Raw genomic sequence first — 27,960 nt, 5'->3', positions numbered from 1 at the left:
TGTAGGGTTCCATCTCGCCATTCCAACACAGAGTATTAGTACACTTTTCGCTATTTCGACCGCATTCACTTAAAATGCTAAAAACATTAGCGATCAGAACAGTAGGACGTTGAGGTAGAATACAAAAGAGAAAAACGTTCAGCGTGTGACATGACGTGTTCATTCGTTTCGGTTTGTGGTGTACGCCGGAGGTGATGATCTGAATGGTGAATTTTAACTGATTCAGCTGATTATCTGACTCTGGTGTTGTGAGCTATGCTTTCTATACATGTGCAGATAGACAGGCAGACAAAACGCACAGCACAACCACAACACAAATAATGCCGCATTTTGAACACTTGACACTAGTTCGTATAAAGGCACATTCCCAAATACTGTACTACAACTGTGATACTGTAGCTTAAATGAAAGTTTGAAATGGAAACGATTTCAACTCATTCCTGGGGGGGGGGGGGGGAAGAGTTCCTTTCAGCGGTTTGGTGATGTACCTACCTGGCAGTTGAGTCCTGTGTATCCGTGAGGACAGGTGCACTTGTAGGTGCCGTAGCTGTCCTGGCAGGTGCCCCCGTTGACGCAGGGTCTGGAGTCGCACTCGTTGATGTCGTGTTGGCAGTAGCTCCCAGTGAAGCCGGGCGGACACAGACAGGTGAAGGTGTTGATGCCGTCCACGCACGTCCCGCCATTAAAACATGAGCTGGGGAAATAGAAGTCAAGTTTACACACACGTTCCTCAGGTTCTATAGGAGTTAACGCACGTTCCTCAGGTTCTATAGCAGTTAACGCACATTCCTCAGGTTCTATAGCAGTTAATACACGTTCCTCAGGTTATATAGCAGTAAACACACGTTCCTCAGGTTCTATAGCAGTTAACGCATGTTCCTCAAGTTCTATAGCAGTGGGTTAGTGGGTAACGTTCCATTCAACTCGTTTGAGGGGCGGCTGTAGCTCAGTTGGTAGAGCGGGTCGTTCAATGATCGAAGGGTCAGTGGTTCGAATCCTAGCTCCGACTGTCCACATGTCGAAGTGTCCTTGAGCAAGACACCTAACCCCAAATTGCTCCAAATGAGCAGGTTAGCACCTTGCATGGCAGCTGCCGCCATTGGTGTGTGAATGTGTGTGTGAATGGGTGAATGAGAGGCCATTGTAAAGCGCTTTGAGTGCCGCTAAGGTGGAAAAGCGCTATATAAGTGCAGTCCATTTACCATTTACCATATAGCAGTTAACACACGTTCCTCAGGTTCTATAGCAGTTAATACACATTCTATGGCAGTTAACACACGTTCCTCAGGTTCTATAGCAGTTAATACACATTCCTCAGCTTCTATAGCAGTTAATACACATTCTCCAGGTTCTACAGTATAGCAGTTAACACACGTTCATCAGGTTCTATAGCAGTTAACACACACATTCCTTAGGTTCTAAAGCAGTTAACAAATACACCCCTGAGGTTCTAAAGCAGTTAAAACACATTGCTCAGGTTCTATAGCAGTTAACACTATGTTAATCAATGGTAGTGTAGAATGTGAATGTCAACTTTAGAAGTAGACAAGACGAAGGGGTTTAGATCAACATGTCTGGGAGAAAGCACACACAGTATTAAAAACATGTGCTCAAACCTCTCAGTGCAGTCAGGAGTGTTGTTCTCACAGTGGATACCGCTGAAGCCAGGGGGGCAGGTGCAGGTGTAGCTGTTGACACAGTCAGTGCAGTTGGCCCCGTTCCTACAGGGGTTACTGTCGCACTCGTTAATGTCCTCCTCACACTTGGTCCCTCGGAAACCAGGCAGGCAGGTGCAAGCAAAGTTGTCCACCTCGTCTTTGCAGAAACCTCCATTGCTGCAAGGGTCTGAGTAAAAAGAGAGGACAGCGGTTAGTGTGAGCATTAGGTTTCAGTTTAAGAAGAGGGGAGGAGTTATTGTTAGCATTAGGTTTCAGTTTAAGAAGAGAGGAGAGCGGTTAGTGTTAGCATTAGCATTAGGTTTCAGTTTAAGAAGAGCAGAGGGGTTAGCATTAGGATTCAGTTGAAAAAGAGAGGAAAGGCATTAGTGTTAGCATTAGGTTTCAGTTTAAGAAGAGAGGAGAGGGGTTAGTGTTAGCATTAGCATTAGGTTTCAGTTTAAGAAGAGCAGAGGGGTTAGCATTAGGATTAGGTTTCAGTTGAAAAAGAGAGGAAAGGCATTAGTGTTAGCATTAGGTTTCAGTTTAAGAAGAGGAGAGCGGTTAGCGTTAGCATTAGGTGTCAGTTTAGCACAGATTTTGTCTCCCTAAGTGGTTGTTGCCATTACAGTAGCTTCCTCATGTCCTTTCATTCATCATCACTGGTTTGACATACTGTACAATGACTGATGTTTGCTATGGGGAGATACTTTCAAAGGAAACCAGGAAAGGAAACTAGCGAGGAGAATTGAGACTCAGCCACCATATCACAACTAAGGGCAGACTTGGGAGAAGAGGTCAGGGTTAGGGTCAGAGGAGAAGAGGACAGGACACTTACTGGGTTTGCAGTCGTCGACGTCGGTCTCACAGTTGCGTCCGCTGTAGCCGGGCTTGCAGCCGCAGCGGTAGCCGCCCATGGTGTTCTGGCACGTGGCGCCGTTAACACACGGGCTCTTCACACACTCGTTGATGTCCACCTCACAGGTCTGGCCTGGTGAAGGGAGAGGACAAGAGGGGAGAAGGGCTCAGCATACACATACACACACGCACACACGCACACACAAACACAGCAGCCTAACCGCCAGAACAGTGCCACCTGCACACGACTCAACAGCTGGTCATTCCACACACAGAAGGGTTAGCGTTAAGCCCACGGTATACTTGCTGTTTAACAACGCGTAGACAAGCGCATATTTCGCCTCAGGTTAATTTCGCAGGACCTGCAGCCAACCGCAGCTGACGCTCCCCAGCAACGCAGGAAACGTGTGGTAGATGCGCACGCGTAGTTAAAAGCAAGTATATTATGGGCTTCAGGCTTAGAGGTACACTGAAGGTATATACAGTAGGGTCAGGGGTCGGGGTTAGTGATGAGAAGTGCGTGTTGACCTCTCACCTTGCCAGCCCTCGGGACACACACAGGAGAAGCTCTCGTAGTCATCCGACTCCCGACACACTCCTCCGCTCTTACAGGGCTGGGGGGTGCAGGGGGTGAGCAGGGTCTCACAGTTCTCCCCTGACACACACACACACACGATGTTTTTTCAGCACCTTATAGTATTACCACAGTGGTCGGTTAGGGTTATAGGGTTTATCACAGACTGGTGGATAAGCCAACCTACAGTACATAGATAAAGGGTTTTATTGGAACGTTCTAGACTTTCATTCAGTCAGGCTCCCCGGCCTGAGACTAGAGGGTCCGTCAGTGCTGGACGACATTTCCCTATCTGTTTCCACAACACACAGCTCTCGTACAGGAAGCGGCCGGGAGTTTCCTGTCATTGTCAAGGCATTTGCTGTTCTGTGAGACAGGAAGTCTGCAAACAGGAAATGTGTCAAGCTCCCGTTCCCACCCCGGTCACAAGCCGAGCCCCGCTTATTATTTCAGCGCTCGGGCAATATGTGGATTTTTCCAAAAAAGACGACTTGGGGAATAAATAAACCGGATCAGCCCGAAGAGGCCGAGGCCCGATCCATCATTAAGTGTTTTTTCAAATAATACGCTGCAGGAGGTGAGGCCGTGAGGGTTGGGGAGGAACGTGTTTTCCTCATGCTGCTATCAGGGACACTGGAGGCCTGGCGCGGAGGGCCAACGTCAACAGGCGCTCCGCGTCCGCCGAGCCCAGAGGAAGTCTTGCAGCTGGACGTTCGTCGACAGCTCGGACTTCTTGTGCGTGTTTTTCCTGCACGTCCATAGCAACGCGGGAGAGCCGGGAACTCTGAACCTCACAGCCAGGAAATACCAAAACGCGCCACTCCTAGACAGACGTATCGAATGTTTCCTATAAGGTAGACAAAATGTTTTCCTACCGGTATAAGGCAGGACGCATTTGCACTTGTAGCCAGCGACATCATCGATGCAGGACCCTTGATTAAGACAAGGGTTGGAGGCACATTCGTTGATGTTGGTGTGGCAGCTCGGACCTGGAGGAGTCAAAAGGTCAAAGGTCAAGCATCTGTGTTCGAGTGGAATGGTGCAGAACCAGATCAGGATGATGGCGGCGTTCGTCTGCAGCCATATGCTCACTTTCTCAGATCCACTCACACTCACACACACCTCACAGACTGCTCACACACACACACACACACACACACACACACACACACACACACACACACACACACACACAAACACACTGCTCACACACACACTGCTCTTACATACACACACACACTGCTCACACACATTCACGCTCACCAGTGAAGCCCGCCCGGCAGGCGCAGATGTATCCACCGGTCATGTCTTTACAGGTGCCTCCGTTCACACAGGGGTTGGAATCACACTCGTTGTTGTTGATGTCACAGTTCTGACCGCTCCAGCCAGAGTTACACAGACAGTCGTACCTGCAGAGACAACGACACGGCCCAAATCAGAACGAGCTTTACTGACTCAACTACATTTCCATGTCTCTTAGGCAGCTCACATCCTTCCCCTAGTCAGATTTAACAGTTATAAAACAGAAATAATTGTACGATTCGGCGCAGACTATCCCTTTAACTAGATTTTTTATTAAAGAGTAGCGCATCATCTCACCTGTTCACCCGGTCCTGACAGTGACCGTGGATGCAGGGGTTGCTAAGACACTCGTTGACCTGCGAGGAGCAGGTGGTGTCTTGGTAACCGTCGGGGCACATGCAGGTGAAGCTGTTGACGCCGTCGACGCAGGTGCCCCCGTTGTGGCAGGGGTGGGGGGCGCACTCGTCGATGTTGTGGCTACACATGGTGCCTGGGAACCAAGAGTGTGTGTGTAAACAGAAGAGACATTGAGAACGGTCAATGGACTGCACTTCATCCAAAACGTTTTACAACGGCCGCTCGTTCACCCATTCACACACACATTCACACCACCAATGGCGGCCAGCTGCCGTGCGAGGTGCTAGCCTGCTCACTGGGAGCAATTTGGGGTTCGGCATTTCGCCCCGAGGACGCTTTCGACATGGGACATGGGATTTGAACCGCCGACCCTACGATCGCTGGACAGCCGGCTCTACCTCCTGAGCCACGGCCGCCCAGAGAAGCACGTATAAAATATAAAAGAGGGTCAGGAGCCTGAAATATTGCACCCTGTTCAAATATATTAAGGTAGGCTCTATTTGAAGTTCAACACAAAGCCCGACCTGCTTGAACAGACAAAAGCCCCGTACAATAGGAGCCATATCGCCACGGTAAGTGTATCCGTTTACAGAAACATGGAGGTTTTAAGTCGGCTTTTGTCGACCACTTGAAGAGCCGCCGCTGTGGCAGACAGAGGGGGGGACCGGGCCTCCAGCCTTTTAAAAGATCCACTTTCAGGAATCTTTCAGGTAATCTTTTCTTCTGTGAAATCCCTGGTGTGTGTGTGTGTGTGTGTGTGCGGGCATTTTGTGTGTCTCGGAGGAGGAGCACGCTCGCTCGCCATCTGTCCCCCGCCCTCTCTCCCCTCACCTGAGGCCTGAAGAGAGGGCGCGCGCGCGCACGCACGCACGCACACACACACGTGCACACGCATGCGCACACACACAGCTCAGGCCTTGGCCCTAACCAGCTTATATATCTGTGCGGCGCTGAAGGTGTCGGGTTGTTTTATCTACCAGGACCCACCAGAGGCTAGGTGGAGCTATTATATCCTATTCGAATGATGGTCTCCTCTCATTTTTGGAAATCTGCGTAGACCCAGTTGGTTTGGACTTCCCGAGGCCCGTCTCTCCACTCACCACTGTAGCCAAGGTCACAGTAAGGCCTGTCTGCCCACTCACAGTAGGGCCTGTCTGCCCACTCACAGTAGGGCCTGTCTGCCCACTCACAGTAGGGCCTGTCTGCCGACTCACAGTAGGGCCTGTCTGTCGACTCACAGTAGGGCCTGTCTGTCGACTCACAGTAGGGCCTGTCTGTCCACTCACAGTAGGGCCTGTCTGTCCACTCACAGTAGGGCCTGTCTGTCCACTCACAGTAAAGCCTGTCTGTCCACTCACAGTAAGGCCTGTCTGTCCACTCACAGTAAGGCCTGTCTGTCCACTCACAGTAAGGCCTGTCTGTCCACTCACAGTAGGGCCTGTCTGTCCACTCACAGTAAAGCCTGTCTGTCCACTCACAGTAAAGCCTGTCTTTCCACTCACAGTAAAGCCTGTCTGTCCACTCACAGTAAGGCCTGTCTGTCCACTCACAGTAGGGCCTGTCTGTCCACTCACACTAAGGCCTGTCTGTCCACTCACACTAAGGCCTGTCTGTCCACTCACACTAAGGCCTGTCTGTCCACTCACAGTAAAGCCTGTCTGTCCACTCACAGTAAAGCCTGTCTGTCCACTCACAGTAAAGCCTGTCTGTCCACTCACAGTAAAGCCTGTCTGTCCACTCACCGGTGTAGCCAGGCTCACATGCACACTCGTAGCCGTTGATCTTGTCGATGCACCTCCCGTAGTCACACGGCTTGACCTGACAGTCGTCTATGTTGACCTCGCAGTTGACCCCTGGGTGTGGAGGAGAGACGGGGTTACCCTAGATCCATGGGGTTACCGCACATTTCTTCACACAAATCAGTATCAAAAGGTGTTGAGCCTAGTTACTGTTGCCATGTCCCACAAGCTTTGGAGCAAGTTAATAAAATGTCCACTGAACAGCACATACCGGATGATTCTCTCAAGGATTCCTGACAATATTGCTGTATGTTATTTGCCAAATGCCACTACTTGTCTAAGAGAATTCTACAGAAAGGCCTGAAGTATTTACATTAGGATAGATCCATGAGATTTCGATTTCGGACGGAGCAGGTGACAACATACGAGTTGATGCTAGGTGTTAGCAATCTATGCGGAAGGCACAAACGCCTCACAAACTCCAGATAAAAATCGTGGAGACTAACTGCACATGTAAAGCAGGGTGAGTAAATTAGTGGCATCCATTCTTAGAAAATAAGCCTGTGAGAATGAACTACTAGCTACGGGCTAATTAGCTACTGTACATCAAGCACGTTACTAGCTTCGTAGCTTTTTGTGTTGGCGCTGCTGTAAACTGATGTGTGGAGGGAGGTGTGGAGTATCGTACAGCTTATTATCTTATAACATTATGGTACAGCAGGCCTTTTTTTATGTTTTAAGAACCATTTCCTTCAAACTAATGTCTATACTATGAACACAACGCGGGACAAGCTTTGTTTGTGGGACATCAAAGGAGTGGTCTTAAGAAATAAAGCAACCTTATTGGTCATCATTGGTTAGCAAGAGAGAGAGAGTAAAAGAGAGAGGTAATGTAGTGAGAGTGAAAGCGACAGTGAGAGTGTGAGGGGGAAAGAGAGATAGTGAGGGTGAAAGACAGTGAGAGAGAAAGACAGTGAGAGAGAGAGAGAGAGAGATTGTACAGTGAGAGAGAGAGAGGGTGAGAGATACTGTACAGTGAGAAAGAGAGAGAGATAGTGAGGGTGAAAGACAGAGAGAGAGAGACAGAGAGAGATACAGTACAGTGAGGAAGAGAGAGAGAGCGAGAGAGAGAGAGAGAGAGGGTTAGAGAGCGGTAGCGCCGCCACCTTCGGTGCCCTGGGGGCAGGAGCAGACGTAGGCGTGGTCTCTGTCCAGGCAGGTGCCTCCGTTCCGGCACGGCTGACTCAGACACTCGTTGATGTTGGTCTCGCACAGCCGGCCCATGTAGCCCTGGCGACAGCTGCAGGTGAACGAGGCCAGGCCGTCCACGCAGGCGCCGTAGTGACAGGGGTTCGAGTGACACTCGTCGATGTCTGTCTCGCAGTGCTGCCCGGAGTATCCTGACAAAAAAACAGATGCATGCTGGTTATTTGCATCTCATTCTCCCCCTTCCTATACTGAACGTGCATTTCAATTCGTTTTTTTGGTTCTTTTCTCAGTGTTCAGTCTCTCTACCTTCGGTGCATTCACACGTGTACTTGTTGGGTCCGTCTGAACACCTGGCCCCGTTCTTGCAGGGCGTGCTGGCGCACTCATCGATATCCATCTGGCAGAGGTTCCCGCTGAAGCCTGAAAAAACAACATGATGTTCCAGAGGTGTGTGTGTGTGTGTGTGTGTGTGTGTGTGTGTGTGTGTGTGTCTGATCTTGACATGCCAAACCCTTCCCACTCTTCCTCCATTCCTCTATTACGAGGAGGGCTCTCAATGAACCGAGCAGCCCTGCTGTATCCACCCGTTATTTCTTCCTCTCTCTCCTTTTCACTCCAGCTCAAAAAAGCAGGCGAGAGGGGCTCCCCCTCGGAGGGAAGGGATGCGGAAGAGAGACAAAGAGGAGAGAGAGACGTCCGCGGCCTCCCAACGGCGGGGGAGAGACAAAGGAAGCAGAGCGCCGAGCCCCGCGGCTCCGATCCTTTTGTCCGGCGCAATCTTTTCCATCACAATGTGCATTACCCCGTACCCCCTCAAAAGGACCAGCCTGACCTTTGACCCCCCTCATTCAGAATCAACCCCCTCCCCCCAACCAGCAGCCCCATGACCTTCTCCAATTATTCTAATCGGGGGGGGGGGGGGGTCCTCAGTCTGGGAGCGGACCTCAGAACTCTAATCTGGGTGGCGTGAAGGATTAGAATCCATAATCTGGTTTATCCTCCACATGTATATGATATGGATACCATGTACAATGAAATGCTTAGCTACACCTAATTTGGGTCTCAAGCCTCCAATCCTGAGATCAAGAGTCATACGAGCTGGGCGAGGCAGCTGTAATAAAACAGGACGCATACGATGATGTCTGTGTGTCACCATGTGTTTGTAACAGGTGTCACCGGGTCGCTCGTCAGTGTCACTTCAAGTCTGGGCGGTGTGAATGACTGGGATTAGAATTATAAACCTGGGTGGTGTGAAAGATTAGGATTCCTGTTTGGCGGAGAGAGGAAGCTCTATGTCCCTCACCGGAACACACATGTGGACTGATCCCGGGGGAAGCGCGGCTGATCCAGAGATTACGTGACTGCACAGCTGGCTCTAAGCCTTCACCTCCTTCCAGTGGACTAAAATCCACTCGCCACACAGGGGTTGCTTCTCTTTGAATATCCATCACTGCTGGTGCTAGTGCCATCACACACACACACGAACACCCCCTCACACACACATCATCACCAAGACCATCTCTCTCATTCACACATAATGACGGAGTGTTTTATCAGCGTTTCAGAAAATCATCTGTGGCTGTTTTGAATAAACCCCTGGTAGTCAAGGCGTCAATGTTTTAAAAAGTCTCATCCAGACTAAAAGGCATCAGAATCCCAGAATTTTCAAAGTAAAACTGGGGCAGCTTAGTTTTCAAAAGTCTCTGTTTAAGGGGCTTGAAAACGCTGCAGCAGTGTGGACACTAGGCATAAACATAGCAAAAGTTGTGCGTATTCACCAAAAAAAAGCATACATTTTCCTCCGTTTGTGCCGAGCAATTACACTACCCCGACAAAAACGCCCCTGGAACCCGGAGGCCTTGGAAAACGCCCAGAGTCGTGTATTTGGGCTAGAAGCTGGAGCTGCGTTACCTTCCCAAAACGCCTGAGTAATCGCGTTTCATTTTCACTGTTCAAATATGTAGCCATGAAAACACACATTAGTGTAATCCAGGCCTTAGAAGTCTCCTGGAATCACACATTTGAAAGCCCCCCAATGGGTTTCCATGGTGATGCTGTGTACAGGAATGAAATGAAGGACCCCAACCCCAGAACCCCAACAACAGAGCCTCATTTACATCTCAACACCCCCCCCCCCCCCCCCCAATCCTCCACCTCCCTCTACACCCCCCCCCCCGTCCTCCCTCCATAGCCCTGACACAACCCCACCTCCCCCTACCCATGATACACCCCCCAGCCCCGATACACCCCCCCTCCCCCTACCCATGATACACCCCCCAGCCCCGATACACCCCCCCTCCCCCTACCCATGATACACCCCCCAGCCCTGATACACCCCCCTCCCCATGATACACCCCCCAGCCCCGATACACCCCCCCTTCCCCTCCCCATGATACACCCCCCAGCCCCGATACACCCCCCCTCCCCATGATACAACCCCCAGCCCCGACACCCCCCCTCCCCCTACCCATGATACACCCCCCAGCCCCGACACCCCCCCCCTCCCCATACCCATGATACACCCCCCAGCCCCAATACACCCTCACCTCCCCCTCCTCTATCCACCCACCCCCCAGCCCTGACACACCCCACCACCAACACCCCCCATCCCAGAGCATAAGTCTGTGCTTCTCATTTGACTTTCACCACTGTCTCATTCAAGCTACTTTGATTTCCACCCAAATCCCTCACACACACACACACACACACACACACACACACACACACACACACACACACACACACACACACACACACACACACACACACACACACACACACACACACACACGAGGAGGCCTCCCTGCTTTTCTCTACAGAGCGTCTTTGATCAGCCCCGCCTCCCATTTCCCTCCAAAAATGACTTCCACCTCAGTAGCACTGCTGAAAGAACGAAAAACAAAAACACATTAGCGAAGGCTTAAGAAACCACTCTCTTTCTCCCTTGGATTCTGTTAGGAGCATTCTTTCATCCAACAAAACATCAAGAGAGGCCTCTGGACGTGCATGCTGTCATTCCATTCCAATGGAACCTTAGGAAAAATGTCTCATGACATCCTCTAGGTAGCAACACAACTAGCAAAGCCTGGAGACAAGACCAGACTAACATGATCTGGTGGATATACTGTACCAAAAAACATGTTTCGGCACCGTTCTTGCATGATCATCAAGACTAGAAAACTTGTGCAAGCTTCCTCAAACTTCCTCAAGATGGTCTTCAGAGATGCTCTTTAGACATGCTCTTCTTTAGAGATGCTCTTCTTTTGAGATGCTCCTTAGAGATGCTCCTTAGAGATGCTCCTTAGAGATGCTCCTTAGAGATGCTCCTTAGAGATGCTCCTTAGAGATGCTCTCCTGTATAGATGCTCTCCTGTATAGATGCTCTCCTGTAGAGATGCTATCTTGTAGAGATGCTCTCCTATAGAGATGTTCTTTAGAGATGCTCTCCTGTAGAGATGCTCTCCTGTAGAGATGCTCTCCTGTAGAGATGCTCTCTTGTAGAGATGCTCTCCTATAGAGATGCTCTCCTGTAGAGATGCTCTCTTGTAGAGATGCTCTCTTGTAGAGATGCTCTCTTGTAGAGATGCTCTCCTATAGAGATGCTCTCCTGTAGAGATGCTCTCTTGTAGAGATGCTCCACAGAGATGCTCTCCTGTAGGGATGCTCTTTAGGGATGCTCCTCCGTGCTGCTTCGTTCCTCTCTCTAGACCCGCCCCCCCCCCCCCCCCCCCCACTAAACCTTGCCTGAGGGCTGGGATCAGCGTCCGTCACTCCTCTCTCTCTCTCCCTCCCTCCCTCGTTCTCTCTCTCCATCGCAATGTTCCTCTTCATCTCCCACTCTCTCCCCATCTCTCTCTTCTGTCTCTCCACCTCCTGTGCCCTCTCCCCCATCTCCATTTCCCTCTCCCTTGTTCTCTCCATCTCCGGATCGCTATCGTCTTGGGGGAGGGTGGTGGGGGGGGGGGGGGGGTGACTGGCCCCTGGACTCACCTGTAGGACATTCACAGTGGAAGGTGTTGATCTTGTCGATGCACTTCCCGCTGTTGACGCAGGGGTTGTTGGCGCACTCGTCCGTATCGATCTCACAGAAGACGCCCTCGTAGCCTGTGGCCAATTAGTGAGAGAGAGGCGGGGGGAGGGGGGGGGGGGAGAAAGGGGGGGAGGGAGAGAGAGAGGGAGAGAGAGATGGAGAGAGAAAGCAGGTATTTCTTAGTTAGAGAACAGCAGCTACTCAGTCAGATCTGTCCTGTAATCTAGACTAAGACCACTGTCTGATTAAATTGGACTGTATAGCTCAGCTTGATCAGTGGCAAACTTCTGTTTATATTACAATAACAATTTGGCTCAGTTTTTATTTTATAGTTTTCATTTTATAAAATCATGAGCTTGAAAGTGTGTTCTGCTAGACGAGTAAAATAAATAGGTTTTAAATAATCCCAAAATCTCCACTGTGCACCTCCATGCACGTGCGTGTGTGTGCATGCGTGGGCATGCGTGTTTGTGTGTGTGTGTGTGTGTGTGTGTGTGTGTGTGTGTGTGTTACCTGGCATGCAGATGCAGTGGAAGCCTCCTATCTGGTCCAAGCAGGTGGCCTCGTTGTGACAGGGGTTGGACTGGCACTCGTTGACGTCCAGCTCACAGCGCGCGCCAACGTAGCCCTGCTGGCACTGGCACTGGAACGAGCCCTTGGTGTTCATGCACTTCCCCTTGTGCTCACACGGGTTAGACCCTGGAGAACCACAGAGAACCATCAGGACGAGAGTTGGGGTTAGGGTTACTGGAGAACCACAGAGAACCATCAGGATGAGAGTTAGGGTTACTGGAGAACCACAGAGAACCGTCAGGACGAGGGTTAGGGTTACTGGAGAACCACAGAGAACTGTCAGGACGAGTTAGGGTTACTGGAGAACCACAGAAGATCATCAGGACGAAAACAACAGTTAATTCGTTAACGAACAGCAGTTAATCTCACAGACCGGTCAGAGCTATTTCTCTACAAGCATAACTTAAATTTCCCTTTTCTGATTGTAACATAATCCTGCTGAATCTACCTTGGATATGCAACCACGCTAACAAGCATTATTATTGACTGATATAGACACAGTCAGTGATTATGAATCTCACCCAGAGAGCACTCGTCCACATCCTGGTCACAGGACGCTCCGAAGTAGCCGAGAGGACACGTGCAGATGGCTCTGCCGCTGACCGGGTTGGTGTCACAGTTGGAGCCTTTCTGACAGGGGTTGCTGATACAAGCGTCATCCAGTTGACAAAGGAGACCTGGTGTAGCACAGGATAGCAAGACAAACAGATGAAGTGTTTGTTTTTGACAGTATATTTGGCAGATGCCTTTTGCCATAATAAAATAAAATAAATAAGAATAAAATAAATATCAAAATATAATAATGTTCAAAGTCCACTACCGCTGCAAACCTCCACTCTGTTTACGTTGTAGAGGCGACAAAATAGTCCTCCACGCGGCAGAGGTTTACAGTGGCCGTGCAGTTGGTGAAATAGTTCCGTTTTAAATGTAACTGTCGTTTCAACATTTAGTTTGCAAATAGCCTACATTTCATGGGACAGCATACTGACACCAAGTAAGATTAAACCATGAGCTTCCTGTCTTGGAAAAACTACACATTTTCACGTTTTCCAATTCCATTGTTAAGAAATTTGCGGCAGACAAAAATCTCTATACAGCTCAATACTGGAGCGATCAGTGAAGCAAACTATGCCTTTAACTTAAACTTGCCCATCCCTGCCCCTGCTCGACCCCGCCCCGGTTCGGCCCCGCCCCTGCTCAGCCACGCCCCTGCTCAGCCACGCCCCTGCTCAGCCCCGCCCAGTGGCCTCTCACCTGTGCGTCCGTGGGGACACTCGCAGTAGAAGGACGCCACGCGGTCGTGGCAGGTTGCCCCCTGGTGGCAGGCGGCGTTGGTGCAGTCGTCGATGTTGTCGCTGCAGTCTTCGCCCGTCCAGCCGTTGACGCACACACACTGGTAGCTGCCGTAGGCGTTGTTGCACGTGCCCCCGTTCTGGCAGGCGTTGGGCATCAGCTGGCACTCGTCCACGTCCTCGGTGCAGAACTGACCTGGAGACGGGCATGGAGGTAGTTCAGGGACAAGCTGATCCTAGATCTGTGTGTGTGTGTGGTGTGTGTGTAGGGGTGTGTGTGTGTGTGTGTGTAGGGGGGTGTGTGTGTGTGTGTGTGTGTGGTGTGTGTGTGTGGTGTGTGGTGTGTGTGTGCGTGTGTGTAAGTGTGTGTGTGTGTGTGTGTGTGTGTGTGTGTGTGTGTGTGTGTTACCTGTGAACTCAGGCTTGCATTGGCAGTTGTAAGTGTTGACTCCGTCCACGCAGGTTCCTCCATTACGGCACTCGTGTCCCGGGCAGTCGTCTATGTTGTGGTCACAGTTCTGCCCAGAAAAGCCTGGAGGAAGGAGAGGACCAGATTCTTTATTTCTTAGAGAGCGAGAGAGAAAGAAAGAAAGAGAGAAAGAAAGAGAGAAAGAGAGAAAGATTGAAAGAGAAAGAGAGAAAGAAGGAAAGAAGGAAAGAAGGAAAGAAGGAAAGAAGGAAAGAAGGAAAGAAGGAAAGAAGGAAAGAAAGAAAGAAAGCAATAGAGAAAGAAAAAGAAAGAGAGAGCAGCTTGCTGCGTTTGCTCCCACAAAGCTCTGGCACCATGATGCAGTAGTGCAGCAAGGCTAACTTGCTAGCGGTAGCTTGTTGGCAACTCATCAACGAGTGATGAAGCCCCAGCTCCTGATGGCCAGATCGTTTGCTAATGCTACTTAACCGCTACTTAACTGCTACATAAGCCATGTCAGTATTTCAATAAGGTAGCTAGCTACAGCTATCTTATATTATCATACCGCAGAACCCCTTCTCACACACAGCAACATGATTTTTTTCAGTTGGCTAAGTGTCAAACAACACAAACAACTGGTACAGTTTGGTTCTTTCACTCTTTTAACCATTCCTTCCCATATTGCTTAATTTCCATCCCATCCCAGTTTGAAAATGACTGCTTCCTTTCAAAAGCAGGCAAGTGAAACTGACAGTTGAGTGTGGTTGACCGTCTCTCTCATGCCAGCGAAACAGCATAAAGACTGCACAGCTTCCTTCTGAGGTACCAAACTATCCACCCTGCCCTAGACTTTACACCTAACCCCTAACACCTAACCCCTTACACACCACCCTAACCCTAACCCCTAACACACCACCCTACCCCTACCAATCCTACCCCTACCAATCCTAACCTCTAACACACCGCCCTACCCCTACCAACCTTAACCCTTAACCCACCACCCTAACCCTACCAACCCTAACCCTTAAAGGATAAGGATATTGAATTTCATGTTTAGCCCTATTCCTGGCTTCCCTGGCGTGTATCTGACTAGTACAGGTAAAAATATTTCTGTTTTGTGTAGTACAGAGTTCTGTGTCAATAACGTCGGTGCGCGCCAAGGTTATAATAGTTTTGCTTTTGTCATTAGTTTTTATTTTTATATCGTTTTAACTTTTTTTTTTTTTTTCAGTTTAGTTTTGATTAGTTTTAAAGCAGGTTTGCTAGTTTAGTTTTTATTTTTTGAAAATGCTTAGTTTTTATTAGTTTCAGTATTAGTTTTCGGTTTTTTTCTTCTTCTTTGCTTGCCTCATGAGACTATCCTGATCTCGTGAGCTCACGTTGTTTCACTCCGTGTGAAACAAACCATCTGGCGCACGTCAGGTTACTTCTGCGCCGGAGCACAGCTAAGAAAAAATGGAGGATAGATTTCATATCCACCCAAAATATTAGGCTTATGTATGAAATGAAAAAGACTAAAACTAAGGACATTTTCTCAATAATTTTAGTTTGAGTTAGTTTTGTAAACACACAATACAGTTTTAGTTAGTTATCCTTTTTTTTGTAAAGTCTAGTTTTATTTCAGTTAACTAAAATGTTTTTTCACACCTAGTTTTAGTTTTTTAGTTAGTTTTCGTTAACTATAATAACCTTGGTGCGCGCACCCTGGCTCGTTGCTAGAAAACACTTGAAAAACTCTAAAAAGTATGATATACGTGGATTTCAAGTTAAGGAATTACATGGTTTATTCTTACCAAGCTCCCCCCCCCCATTCCTGGCTTCCCTGGCATGTATCTGACTAGTACAGGTTAAAATATTTCTATATATATATATATATTTATGCCTACCAAGCTCTGAAGTCGTCCTGTAAACACCATAGGTCCTTTCGCCTCTGCATTTCGAAACAGCTAACTTGTTAACAGTACTACTTTCACAGTACTACTTTCACAGAACATACAACAGCCATCCCTTCATGCTGTAAACCGCCGCGGAATTCGGATTCGGATGAATTTCGCGGCGGTTTACAGCATGAAGGAATGGCTGTTGTATGTTCTGTGAAAGTAGTACTGTTTACAAGTTAGCTGTTGTTTTGAAATGCAGAGGCGAAAGGACCTATGGTGTTTACAGGACAACTTCAGAGCTTGGTAGGCATAAATATATATATAGAAATATTTTAACCTGTACTAGTCAGATACATGCCGGGGAAGCCAGGAATGGGGCTAAACATGAAATTCAGTGTCCTTATCCTTTAACACGGACTATAGATTATTGGTGCTTACAGTCTTGGGCCTCATTCATAACAAAAGCACAGTGACCCTGTGGTCCCCCACCCACGATGCATGCGTGCTGTTCAGGTGTTGAATGTGTAAGTGTGGAGTGGGCTTCTCTAGTTTAGATTTATCCATGGGGCCAGAAGAGAGGCCCATCATATTTTTTGTAAGAAACATGTAAGCATTTATTCGAAAGCAGTTCATTAAAATGTCAGTGATTTAAATAGTTAATATAAAAAGAATCTCAAGCGATTTTAACTTTCTGTAGCACAAAAAATATGAAATGAAAATAACAATGTATTTTTTTTTTTTATAACGTACAGGGGTCAATCTTTCAGCCCATGAGGGACAATAACCTGTAGTCTGATCGATCGCATTGTAGAACTACTACATTTCTATGTGCCAGAAGTGTTTGTGAGAGTGAAGGAGATAAAGAGTTAGTGAGAGTGAAGAGAGAACGGGGAGTGGTGAGGCGAGGTGCCTGCTAGGGGCGGAGCCTGGGAAGTGGTGCTCCGCTGGACGGATGTTGATGGAGGGGGGAGGGGGGGGGGGGGGCAGAGAGCCTACTCGTGGTAACACCGTCTAAAGGCCCAGAAACCTTTACTCCACTCTATGAGGATGTTGGGTTTAGAGCTCTTCACCATTTCCTCAAGATAAGACCCAATGCTTTCCTGCCCCCCCCCCCCCCCCTCCTCCCCCCTCCCCTCTCCTCCTCTCCCCCCCTACACGCCGGACCCAGCTCCACCTTCTCCTGGCCAGTTGAGCATAGGATCAGTGTACTATGAAGGCCTCAGAGCATCAGTGTACAGTATACTATGGAAGTCTTAGAGGGTCAGAGTGTATACTATGGAAGTCTTAGAGGGTCAGAGTGTATACTATGGAAGTCTTAGAGGGTCAGAGTGTATACTATGGAAGTCTTAGAGGGTCAGAGTGTATACTATGGAAGTCTTAGAGGGTCAGAGTGTATACTATGGAAGTCTTAGAGGGTCAGAGTGTATACTATGGACGTCTCAGAGGGTCAGATTGTATACTAAGAGAGCCTCAGAGCATCAGAGTGTATACTATGGAAGTCTTAGAGTCAGAGTGTATACTATGAAAGCCTCAGAGCATCAGAGTGTATACTATGGACGTCTCAGAGGGTCAGATTGTATACTAAGAGAGCCTCAGAGCATCAGACTGTATACTATGGAAGTGTGTTTATCTTGTAGGGAGTAACTGTTTATCTTGATCGACTGAGATATGTTGACAAGTGAGGATTGACCCCTGTTACAATCCCAACATGGAAAATCCTTCTACAAAATTCCTTAATAGAATATTCTCCAATCAGTTCCATGTCTGAAGCCAGCAGGCTTCAGCCTGTTGCAAGATAGTCATCATGGCACAGTCTATTACCTGGCGCACAGGAGCAGGCCTATTACTTTTATTTGTTCATAAGGCTTTGTCTGGCAAACCTCCCCAGTACCTGTGTTCTTACAGGACCACAGAACAATATACCCGTTCATAGGACTTCATTTGTTTAAATGCTCCCCGCATGAACTCCAAGGCAGGGGAGAGTGCTTTTAGTTTTTATGCCCCACACAGGTGGAATAAGCTGCAGAACACACTTAAATTGGAAAATCTAGTCTCCCTGGAAACATTTAGGGTTCTCATAGATGATTTGTTACATAGGGACTGCACATGCTTCCTATAGGTGTGTCTGCCACTCTCCTATTGGATGTCATTTCTGTTATTTATTTAAAGTGCTTATTTTCTACTTGTATACTGTATTGTATGTGTTGTTTTCTACTGTATTCTATTTTTGTATCTTGTACTGTATGTGTTATTTTGTATGTAATCAGGGCGATGTTGGAAAAGAGAGCTTGCTCTCAAACCTCTTCCCTGAATAAATAAAGGTTTCAAATCAAATCAAAATTATCTGGCAAGTCTATTACCTGGCTGACAGGTGTAGGCCTATTATCTGGCAGGCCCAGTCTATTACCTGGCAGGCCCAGTCTATTACCTGGCAAGCCCAGTCTATTACCTGGCGCACAGGAGAAGGCCTATTACCTGGCAGTCCCAGTCTATTACCTGGCAGTCCCAGTTTATTACTTGGCACACAGGAGCAGGCCCATTACCTGGCAGGCTCTGTGTATTACCTGGCAGGCCCAGCCCATTACCTGGCAGGCCCAGCCTATTACCTGGAAGGCCCAGTCTATTACCTGGCAGGCCTAGTCTATTACCTGGCACACAGGAGCATTTGTAGCTGGTGTCTCCCTTCTGGACGCAGGTGCCCCCGTTGTGGCAGGGGGAGGGGCTGCAGGGCAGGTAGACGCTCTCGCAGTGCTTCCCCGTGTACTCCTGCGGGCACTGGCACCGGTAGACGCCCGCCTCGCTGACGCACACCCCTCCGTTCCGGCACGGCGAGGGGCTCTGGGCGCACTCGTTAACGTGCCGCTGACACCTGTTCCCCGCGAAGCCACTCGGACATCTGGAGGATGAGAGGAAAGATGCATGAGTGGGCGATGTTTGTAGTCTAATGAGGGCTGTTTTGGTCTACGGGTGAGGAACGAACACACCTCAGTCATCCTGAAGTTCATGCTAGGAAATAATTCTTCTATATTCTATCCAATGTAATGGTCATAAAATTCAACCTCTTGGTGGTGGTTTTTGATGACTGGCTGGGATACTCTGGGTTAGGGATGTCGGTTTCAGTTAATCTCGCTTTCGATCGACCCGACACCCATTTTTTAAGAAAACGTGAAATGCTTGATTGTGGCGTTTTCCTTTTAGTCCAGAAAATGGCGCCTGCAGCCACCCAGGCCACGGGCTGCTCCATGTCCACTGGCTCCGGAGCTGCTGCGCGGGTCTCACTGCTAGGCATATGTTTTGCTCTTCTTCCCCTGTATCTGTGACTTTTTCTAAACAATTTAATATTTTTTTATGCCTTCTACGCAGTTGTTGCTTGTCGTGTCCTAAGAATTTCATTGTTCAGTGTGACCAGTTATACTGTCTGTGCAGCGTGCACAGTCAAACACTTTGACTTTGATATTCTACCCGTGCTTCCTACTCTTGTCCTACTGTAGCCTAGTACCGTGAGCAGTAAACACATCTGGGTTTATTGTCATATTGCTTTAACCTACACTGTTGTTGAGCTCAGTGCAACAGGGCACAACACACGGAAAGGAATCCACTTCTAACAGGTAGGGATAAAAATGACAATGTAGGGATAATAATGTCAATGTAGCAGAGGAGAAATGCACGCACACCCAAGAATGAAAAGCAACAGGTGCTCGACCAAAAAATATATAACTGATAAGAGAAGAAAGGTCCGTACATTGGTTTTGACCTTCAGGTGCAACTTCAAGGTCACGCCGACCAAAACGTGCTTAATTAAATCACTTTGGGAGATATTTAACCAGCAGAGACCTTTCTTCTCTTATCAATAATAATGACAATGATCATTTACAAGAAACAGGACAATATACAGTACATCACAACAACAATACATGTACAGTACAATCCTCCACAAACCCATCAGAGATCAGGGGTTTAAAATGGGCGTATTGCTCCCACTGTGTGCTTGTAAATCCTCTGCTTTGGGACAGAAATAAACTTGTCTCATACCATCTAGTTATTTCTCCCCAATAAGAGCCCTCCAGGGGGTCAGGACTGTTTTTACAACATGGCAACACGGCCATGAGAAACTATGCAGCTCACAGAACAGTGGTCTTCTCACAATCACACCCACAGACGTTTTAGGCCATAAAACAGACAGAGCTCCTTCCCGACCCGGGGGGCATGTGTGCCTGTGTGTGGCACTTCTCACAGGGCCTCTCTGAGTCAAACTGTCACCCCCAGTGAAATGAGAGACAGAGAGAGAGAGAGGGGGGGCAGAGAGAGAGACAGAGAGAGAGAAAGAGAAAGAGAGAGAGACAGAGGGGGAGAGAGAGACAGAGAGAAAGAGAGAGAGAGTTACAAACTGTTCCACAGATCGGTCAAGTCTTTGTCAGCTGGAAGATAAACCAGGCAGCTTCCCATAAAACTAATCCCATATTTGTCACTGTGACCGTTTCCAGTGTTTTCAGCAGTGTGGGGGTTAGTCAGTATGAATATACTGACAGTGCTAGTCAAGTCAGTATACACAGCCTCACAACAGTAGCGATAAAAAGTTGGGACTCAGAATTCTGGTCTCATTCTTTAGAGAAAAAACAGTGTCTGTAGAGCCATTCTTGGGCAGCTCTTAGAGAGAATGTGCTCACTTCATCTCAACCTTTGTCAGCACTCATTGATTGAAAGGACAAGGCCGCGCTTATGCCGGTCTTTGAACTGGGAGCTAACATTATGGAGACTTCAAAGCCGGGTGTCTCCGCCCCGGTGCCCTGTCTGCTCCTACAGAGGAGAAGGCTGCTCCCCTATGACCTCAGCTGGGGGGCAAGGGATGAGGGAGAGATAAAGTGAGTCTGAAACTATAATAATGGCAAGACTGTTCTATCAGCCTCGGGAAATGAGAGAAAAGATGGTTCCAAAATAAGAATTCTTCCATGTTCCGTTTTGTGGGCAATGAAGCTGCCAAGCCATCAGAAGAAACACCATTATAAGAACCACTATTATATGAACCACCAAGCCAACTTGACCTCGACAGTCCTCTATTCTCTTTCGAATCCAAAGCTTTCTTTCTTAACCCTTTGAATACTGTACGATCGTGTCACTGGCAAAATTTCACAAATATCAAAAATATGTTTTTGTGTGTTTTTATTTATTTATTTACAAGATTAAAAAAAAAACTCAAAATCTAAAAAATTCTGACATTCCATCACTTCCTGAAAGCTGAGAAACTGCCATTTCTAGTAACAGAGGGAAAATCCAATTAATATTCAGAATGTTGGCACTGTACTTACAGTACTCAAAGGGTTAAGCAGGTTACCATAGGTTATAATAGGACCATTAGCACATATTTTTCCATCTTATAATTCATTTAGGTATCATCCCAATTCCTGAAGGCATGAACGGTGGCACGTTATTCTACTCCTCAGTGGTGGTGATGGTGGTGGTGATTTTCATAACCATCTCCACATTTTCCTGCTTTACAACAATGATTTGAGTCTCAGGTCAATTCTCCACTCTTATCCTTATCTTTTAGTTTGGCTCCAGCCCCCGAATCGGAATTCTCAGAAGTGTAATTCAGGGCGTGGAAAGGTTCTGGTCCAGAGTGATTTCTCAGTTGGAATTCTAACCAGACCAATCAGCGTCCTTTGAATGCGATGACGGAATTAAACTGCGCAACGTGATTGGTCAGGGAATGAACTGATCGCTGAGGGCTCCCTCTTCGCCAACGCCCGTCTGGGAAAACGGCTGCAAACGGTCTGTTCAAACTGAATAATGAAGTGAAACCAAACGGTAATTCAGTCTGAGGGTCCAGGCTAATGCTCTCTCTCAAAGTGACTGCAGAGCATGCATGTGATTGGTCAGTGAGAGTGTGGGGGGTCCAGGCTGCCGGGCGGCCGGTGCTTCCGGGGTGGTGGGGCGGGGCGTGCAGGGTGGCCGTAGGGAGCAGGTGCGCATGTTAATAAGAGGACGGACACACACAGCTCGCCCTCCCCCCCTGCGCCCCTCCGTGCCCCTGCTACACCTCCCCCCCCCCTCTCCAGGCCCTCTGGCCCAGGGACACGGACAGGGCCTGGGCTGCGGGTGTCTGAAAGCCCCCCCCCCCCCCTCCTGGTTCTGGAGCTATGGAGGGAGGGGGGAGGCTGGGACGGAAGGATGAGTGGAACCATTGTTTCTCCTCCCAATTCGGGGTCGGGCGACATTCAGCTGTTAAAGCCCCTCTCCCCTCCAACATACCTCCACCCTATGTTCCGTCTATCTGGGGCTCATCCCTGGCTTTTCTCTTTGCTCCACCTTCCTTCGCTCAGTCTTCCCTTTCCCTTCCTGTGTTTAAAGGCCTGATTAAGGGCATGGCTGTCTTTCCCCTTCTGTGTGCCGTTGTCTGCTCCATCCTCCGGCTGCTTCCCTCCCTCTCTCTCCAGGACTTCCAGACGGTCGGCTGGAAGACACCATATTAGGATTTCCTGGCCTCCTCTGACCAGACTTTGCCCAGAAAAAAGTCCCGAACCACTAAGTTTGTGGTACTTTTTTTAACCTGACGCGCCAGTTGGTTTGTTCCACACAGCCATCTGTGAAAGCTTAATTGGACACCCGTTTGGAAAAGGGCGGGTACTTTCAAAACTACTTGGCAGGTGATTGGATGAACCATCTGTTTATCACCATCTATCACGGTGGCATATGAGTGATTCCGGCTGTTGTCACACCTAAACCACACCCGTAGCTGGTGTCACGCCTAAACCACACCTAAACTACGCCCGTAGCTACCAGTAGTTCCTCCTGAGGATGCTGACTGCATGGACAGAGTAAACGTATTCACAGAGCTGTTCCAGACTGATGCGTGTTAAACCTATTTATATTGAGCCGTTCCAGACTCATGTGGGTGAGAAGCATGTGAGCATGCAAGGTCAGCATGGTCTCACGAGGCTAGCACTTTTTAGCAGTCTGCCACAATTGAAGAAAAAAAAAACGTATGTGAAACCTGGTTGGGGTTGCTAACCATAAAGAAAGACAACTGGTTTGGTAACTGGGTTTTAGCAGGAAACCACCAGTGAGGTGAGAGACGAGAAACAGAGAGGGAGGTTGGCACTGCCAGTTGAGAAGGAATGTTGATGTTTACTCTAAAAAGCTGCCCTCTCCTCCCGTCCCCCAGACCCTGACCCTCAAATCTTGGCCCTCAATGGAGGCTCCTGGCAGCCGCACTTTACGGGGCCCCGCAAAAACTCACACCCGTTTTGAAACGGAGCTCTGGCCTGCCCCTGCGTCTCACACAGAGCCCTCGAAGACAAACACACAGAGCCCCCTCTCCGCCTCGGTCCACGTGTCCGCACTGACCAAACGCACGCTATAGCCCAGTTTGCACAGAGTCAACTTCAGCGCACGCTAAGCGAAGAATGCTAACAGTTTGCTCTTTAACTTGGCAAGAGGTTGTCAAATACCCTGTCAGCACAAAATCAGTTTGACAGAGACGTGCAGCTAACCGTGCCCCCCCCCCCCCCCCCCCCCGACTATAAAAGTGGACAAAACAAAAGATATTCACCTAATCTTTTATTGAGTGTCCAAAGCAAACAAGTCTGGACAGCTGCTGCAACAAGAGAGAACAGACAGCTTACACTGGAACGGTCTAATCTCTGCAGCAAGTTAACTATCCCTCTGGAAACGTCAGTAAAGAAGACATGCAGAGAGGGGCCCAAATCAGAAGCTGTGCAAATATCAAGTGTTTGCAAGGGGATCGTATAACCGTGGAACAGGACTAACAATGAACAGGACTGACACTGTAGCAAGAATGATACCTTATCATCTCTCCCCGTCCTCCCTCCGCAGTAGCTCCTGTTGTCCCTCTCCATTCCCTAATGTAACCCCAATCCTCTCCTCATTCACCAAGTGTAACCCTCTCCCCATTCACTAACCCTCTCCCCGTTCACTAACCCTCTTCCCGTTCACTAACCCTCTCCCCATTCACTAAGCCTAACCCTCTCCCCGTTCACCAACCCTCTCCCCGTTCACTAAGCCTAACCCTCTCCCCATTCACTAAGCCTAACCCTCTCCCCATTCACTTACCCTCTCCCCGTTCACTAACCCTCTCCCCATTCACTAACCCTCTCCCCATTCACTAACCCTCTCCCCATTCACTAACCCTCTCCCCATTCACTAACCCTCTCCCCGTTTACTAACCCGCTCCCCATTCACTAACCCTCTCCCCATTCACTAACCCTCTCCCCATTCACTAAGCCTAACCCTCTCCCCATTCACTTACCCTCTCCCCGTTCACTAACCCTCTCCCCATTCACTAACCCTCTCCCCATTCACTAACCCTCTCCCCATTCACTAACCCTCTCCCCATTCACTAACCCTCCCCATTCACTAACCCGCTCCCCATTCACTAACCCTCTCCCCATTCACTAACCCTCTCCCCATTCACTAACCCTCTCCCCATTCATTAACCCTCTCCCCATCCACTAAGCCAAACTCTCCCCATTCACCAACCCTCTCCCCATTCACCAACCCTCTCCCCATTCACTAACCCTCTCCCCATTCACTAACCCTCTCCCCATTCACTAAGCCAAACCCTCTCCCCATTCACTAAGCCAACCCCTCTCCCCATTCACTAACCCTCTCCCCATTCACTAACCCTCTCCCCATTCACTAAGCTAAACCCTCTTCCCATTCACTTACCCTCTCCCCGTTCACTAACCCTCTCCCCATTCATTAACCCTCTCCCCATTCACTAACCCTCTCCCCATTCACTAACCCTCTCCCCATTCACTAACCCTCTCCCCATTCACTAACCCTCTCCCCATTCACTAAGCCTAACCCTCTCCCCATTCACTAAGCTAAACCCTCTTCCCATTCACTAAGCCTAGCCCTTTCCCCATTCACGTCGTCTTGTGTTCCTGTGGCCGGTGGTTGGCAGCAGGTCTGTCCCTGCCCCAGTGTGGTGGTGTGTGGTGGTGGTCAGGCCCTGACCGTGCAGATGTTGACACGACACCTGATGCACGCCCAGACGCCACTCAGGGGCTTCCCCCAACACTGGACCAGCCTACCATCTGTCGCTCCCTTTGAGATCACACCGGGACGCTGGCAAACAAACACAAAGAGGGCAGCTCTCCTCGTTGCCTCAATGCTCCACCTGCATTATTAGGGAAGGTTGAAGAGTGGGCTGTAGTAACACATTACGTTTTAATTCAAAATCGACTAATTTTCCTCCAATATCGCTGCACTGTAACACAATGGATACAAAAAGCCTAAAACAGTTCTTTGCAGATTTTCTCACACTGGGAAAACAAGTGAAACTGGAGCACACTAATCTGTTTTAGTTACGATTTTTTTCCACTAGTCTCTTCTGATGTCCCTTCCGCCACCTGTCTCTCTCTCTGTCCGTCTCTCTCTCTCTGTCTCTCTCTCTCTCTCTGTCTCTCTCTCTCTGTCTCTCTCTCTGTCTCTCTCTCTGTCTCTCTCTCTCAATTCAATTCAATATGCTTTATTGGCATGAATGTCAGGTGAACAATATTGCCAAAGAAGAATACAATTCAATAATAACATTTGAAAACAAATTAAGTATACAATTAATTAAGTAAATTAGCAGATAAATAGGTCATAAAATAGATAGGTCATAAAATAGGTCAAGAGATAAGAGACAGTCTCTGTCTGTTTCTCTCGCTCTGTCTCTCTCTGTCTCTGACTGTCTCTCTCTCTCCCTGCCTCTCTCTCTCTCGTAAAAAGTCCAGCTGTGCTGGAGGAGCTCTTTTCAGCGCCTCCTCCTCCTCCGCTGCCCTCCTTTCTCATTTCCTGCAGGTTGCTCAGTGAGTGTGTGCTCCTGGGCTAAGTCTCCACGGACTCTTGTCTGATCTGTTTGAAAGTGCACCCTCGGGGGGCTTGGGTCCCCGTGCCTCTGCTGCCTCTCTCTAGTCGCGCACATGAGAGCTGACCTCCCCCTCCAGCCCACAGCTGGTAGTGCTCATTAGAGACCTGTTTATTTGGTCCTATTACTGGCTAGGGCCCCTGGGAACCTGCCCAGGCTTCCCAGGGACACACCGCCAAGCTGGGCTAGAAGGAAGGAGGAAGAGAGGGGACCTGGTCTAATGACTAGAGCTTCAGGCTGCGTTTATAGGGCTTGGAACCACTTAACTCCTCTAAGGTGTCCGGAGGCGTGCCTGTGTACGGCTGGACATGGGTAGTCACTGTACACCACTCCATTATGTGGAGTAAAAGCCAAGTGTTTTGGTCAAGTGAGGACCATGTAAAAACTGAGATGATTTTGATAAATTTGTTGTGTGTGTTGAGAAAAACATGTTTGTGTGTACAGTATGTGCTTTTGAGTGAGTGAGTGAGTGAGTGAGTGAGTGTCAAACTAACCCTAGCCTAACCGCTGCTAGCTTGGCGTCGCCATCGTGATTATGTGAACTCACATTCTGCTCTCCACGGATCAGTCTGGACTTCACCACATCCACATGGATTTCCAGAAATTACATTTTAACTGGGACAATCAGGGGCTGTGTTCTGACTACTGTTCTGCCCCCTCCAGTAGAACGTAGCCCCTGATTGGTTCCCATAGTTGATGCTTGAAAATGAAATACAAGCCGCTGGTAAAACAGGCTCCCATAGCAATGAGTAGTAAAGTTAACGTCAGTGGAATAAACACAGCCAGAAGAGTATGCACTAGTGGAGTTTCTCAGAGGAAAATATGTTTTTGTTGTTCTTCCGACTGGATTTGGCAAGAGTTTTGTAATGCGTCAAGGCAAGTACTACCGCTCACCGAAACTGTTCTGGGTGGCTAGAAGTCCAGACTGTATCATAAAAGGGTTACGTTAGTCTGGCTTCCAGGCTAAACCACTGCCACAGCGAAGCAGAAGTCTTATGTTCAGAAGTAGAATTGCCAAAAACCACAAGTAATAATGCTAAGTATTGTGCAGCACGCTGCCCTCTGCGTAAGCACACAAACCTAAGTGTGGGACGCCACGGTTTGATCTAGGGGGTCGGGCTCCCTTCAAATGAGGAAGCGGTCCTACCTCCGTCATTACACACTACACATTACACATTACTTGGCAGTCAGTCATATTTGTGGGTGATCAAAGCTGAGGTGATTCGGCTCAGCGCATGTCACCCCGGGGCTCAAATATCTCCCAAGTCTGTCACTGAAGCTCCGCCCACAATATCCAAGTCCCTTCAGTCAGTCAGAGCGCTGGGAGGATCAGCCTTCTCAGCGGCAGCGCTCCTGCCAAGGGGAAACAGACACCACCCAGCCAGCCGCAGCCCGGCTCTGTGTGATGATATGATTAGATACAGCCCCCCCCGAGGCTGTTTCCTGCATCTGAATGGACGGGGGGGGACGAAGATGGACTCTTCTGGCTGCAGAAAACAGAAGTAGCATTGAAGCATCCCCGTTTACACAGACAAGGACCCGCTTTCATTCCTGTGGGTATCGTAGTGGTGGACACCACACATGCCAGATGGGCCTTAACGGCTCTGCTTGCTGTCTGGCTCTGGGCTGTGTGGAGAGAGCTAGGCTAACACTCATGGACACGTGAGCGAACGATTGATTATCGAAGGTTATTTTAGACTCACGAGTCAAGTCTCCAAGCGCTGCGCCCAACTGGAGACTGAAGACGTTCGTCCAGGTTTCGGCGCTAAAAGTAGGTGTAAACAATTTGAGAGAGAAATAAAAACCTGCATTGCAGAACCAATCCGACGTCTTTAGGGCGGTCCTTCCTAATGGGGCGGTTAGTGTTTCATTTTGATTCTCCACTACAGTTTGTTTGGAGGAAATCATTTCCGGTAAGGCGGGTCCTGGAGATGTGGCAGTGGCTCTGATTGGTAGCGTTGGTTTTCCATGCTGTTCTAGCGACGATTTCCAATGGAGATGTCTCCAGACTTTCGGAGGCGGAGGTCTCCAGACTTTCGGAGGCGGAGATCTCCAAAGTCTGTCCTCGCAAGACTAAGGCTGGATCAGTTATAAGTGGCAGCAGACCAGGAGCAGTGATTAAACTTTTTAGCCTCAGGTGCTACCTGTCTGAGGAGATGAGGGTTAAAGGAGTAGTAAAGGGAAAATGCATGTTTAGCCCTGTTTTAAGGT

General features: G+C 48.8%; 1 protein-coding gene across 1 annotated transcript in view; it reads right to left on the bottom strand.

Moving 5' to 3' along the window:
• LOC311310091 (neurogenic locus notch homolog protein 1-like) overlaps window positions 1-27,960 on the bottom strand; it is a gene marked incomplete at its 3' end in the record, with an annotated part of 49,354 nt that overhangs the window by 16,127 nt on the left and 5,267 nt on the right. The window contains exons 3-18 of the mRNA XM_084439495.1: window positions 18,527-18,774; window positions 13,999-14,121; window positions 13,552-13,785; window positions 12,819-12,974; window positions 12,238-12,423; window positions 11,685-11,798; window positions 8,001-8,114; window positions 7,652-7,885; window positions 6,489-6,599; window positions 4,687-4,879; window positions 4,351-4,496; window positions 3,963-4,076; window positions 3,049-3,168; window positions 2,494-2,646; window positions 1,617-1,845; window positions 493-694 (exon numbers count right to left, since the gene is read on the bottom strand). Coding sequence (XP_084295621.1) covers window positions 493-694; window positions 1,617-1,845; window positions 2,494-2,646; window positions 3,049-3,168; window positions 3,963-4,076; window positions 4,351-4,496; window positions 4,687-4,879; window positions 6,489-6,599; window positions 7,652-7,885; window positions 8,001-8,114; window positions 11,685-11,798; window positions 12,238-12,423; window positions 12,819-12,974; window positions 13,552-13,785; window positions 13,999-14,121; window positions 18,527-18,774 — 2,677 coding nt within the window. The remainder of the gene's footprint in view (window positions 1-492; window positions 695-1,616; window positions 1,846-2,493; window positions 2,647-3,048; window positions 3,169-3,962; window positions 4,077-4,350; window positions 4,497-4,686; window positions 4,880-6,488; window positions 6,600-7,651; window positions 7,886-8,000; window positions 8,115-11,684; window positions 11,799-12,237; window positions 12,424-12,818; window positions 12,975-13,551; window positions 13,786-13,998; window positions 14,122-18,526; window positions 18,775-27,960) is intronic.

The sequence above is a fragment of the Borostomias antarcticus genome, assembly GCF_949987555.1.
Source record: "Borostomias antarcticus genome assembly, chromosome: 6".
Classification (NCBI taxonomy): domain Eukaryota; kingdom Metazoa; phylum Chordata; class Actinopteri; order Stomiiformes; family Stomiidae; genus Borostomias; species Borostomias antarcticus.
This window is presented reverse-complemented; position numbering and strand designations above follow the sequence as displayed.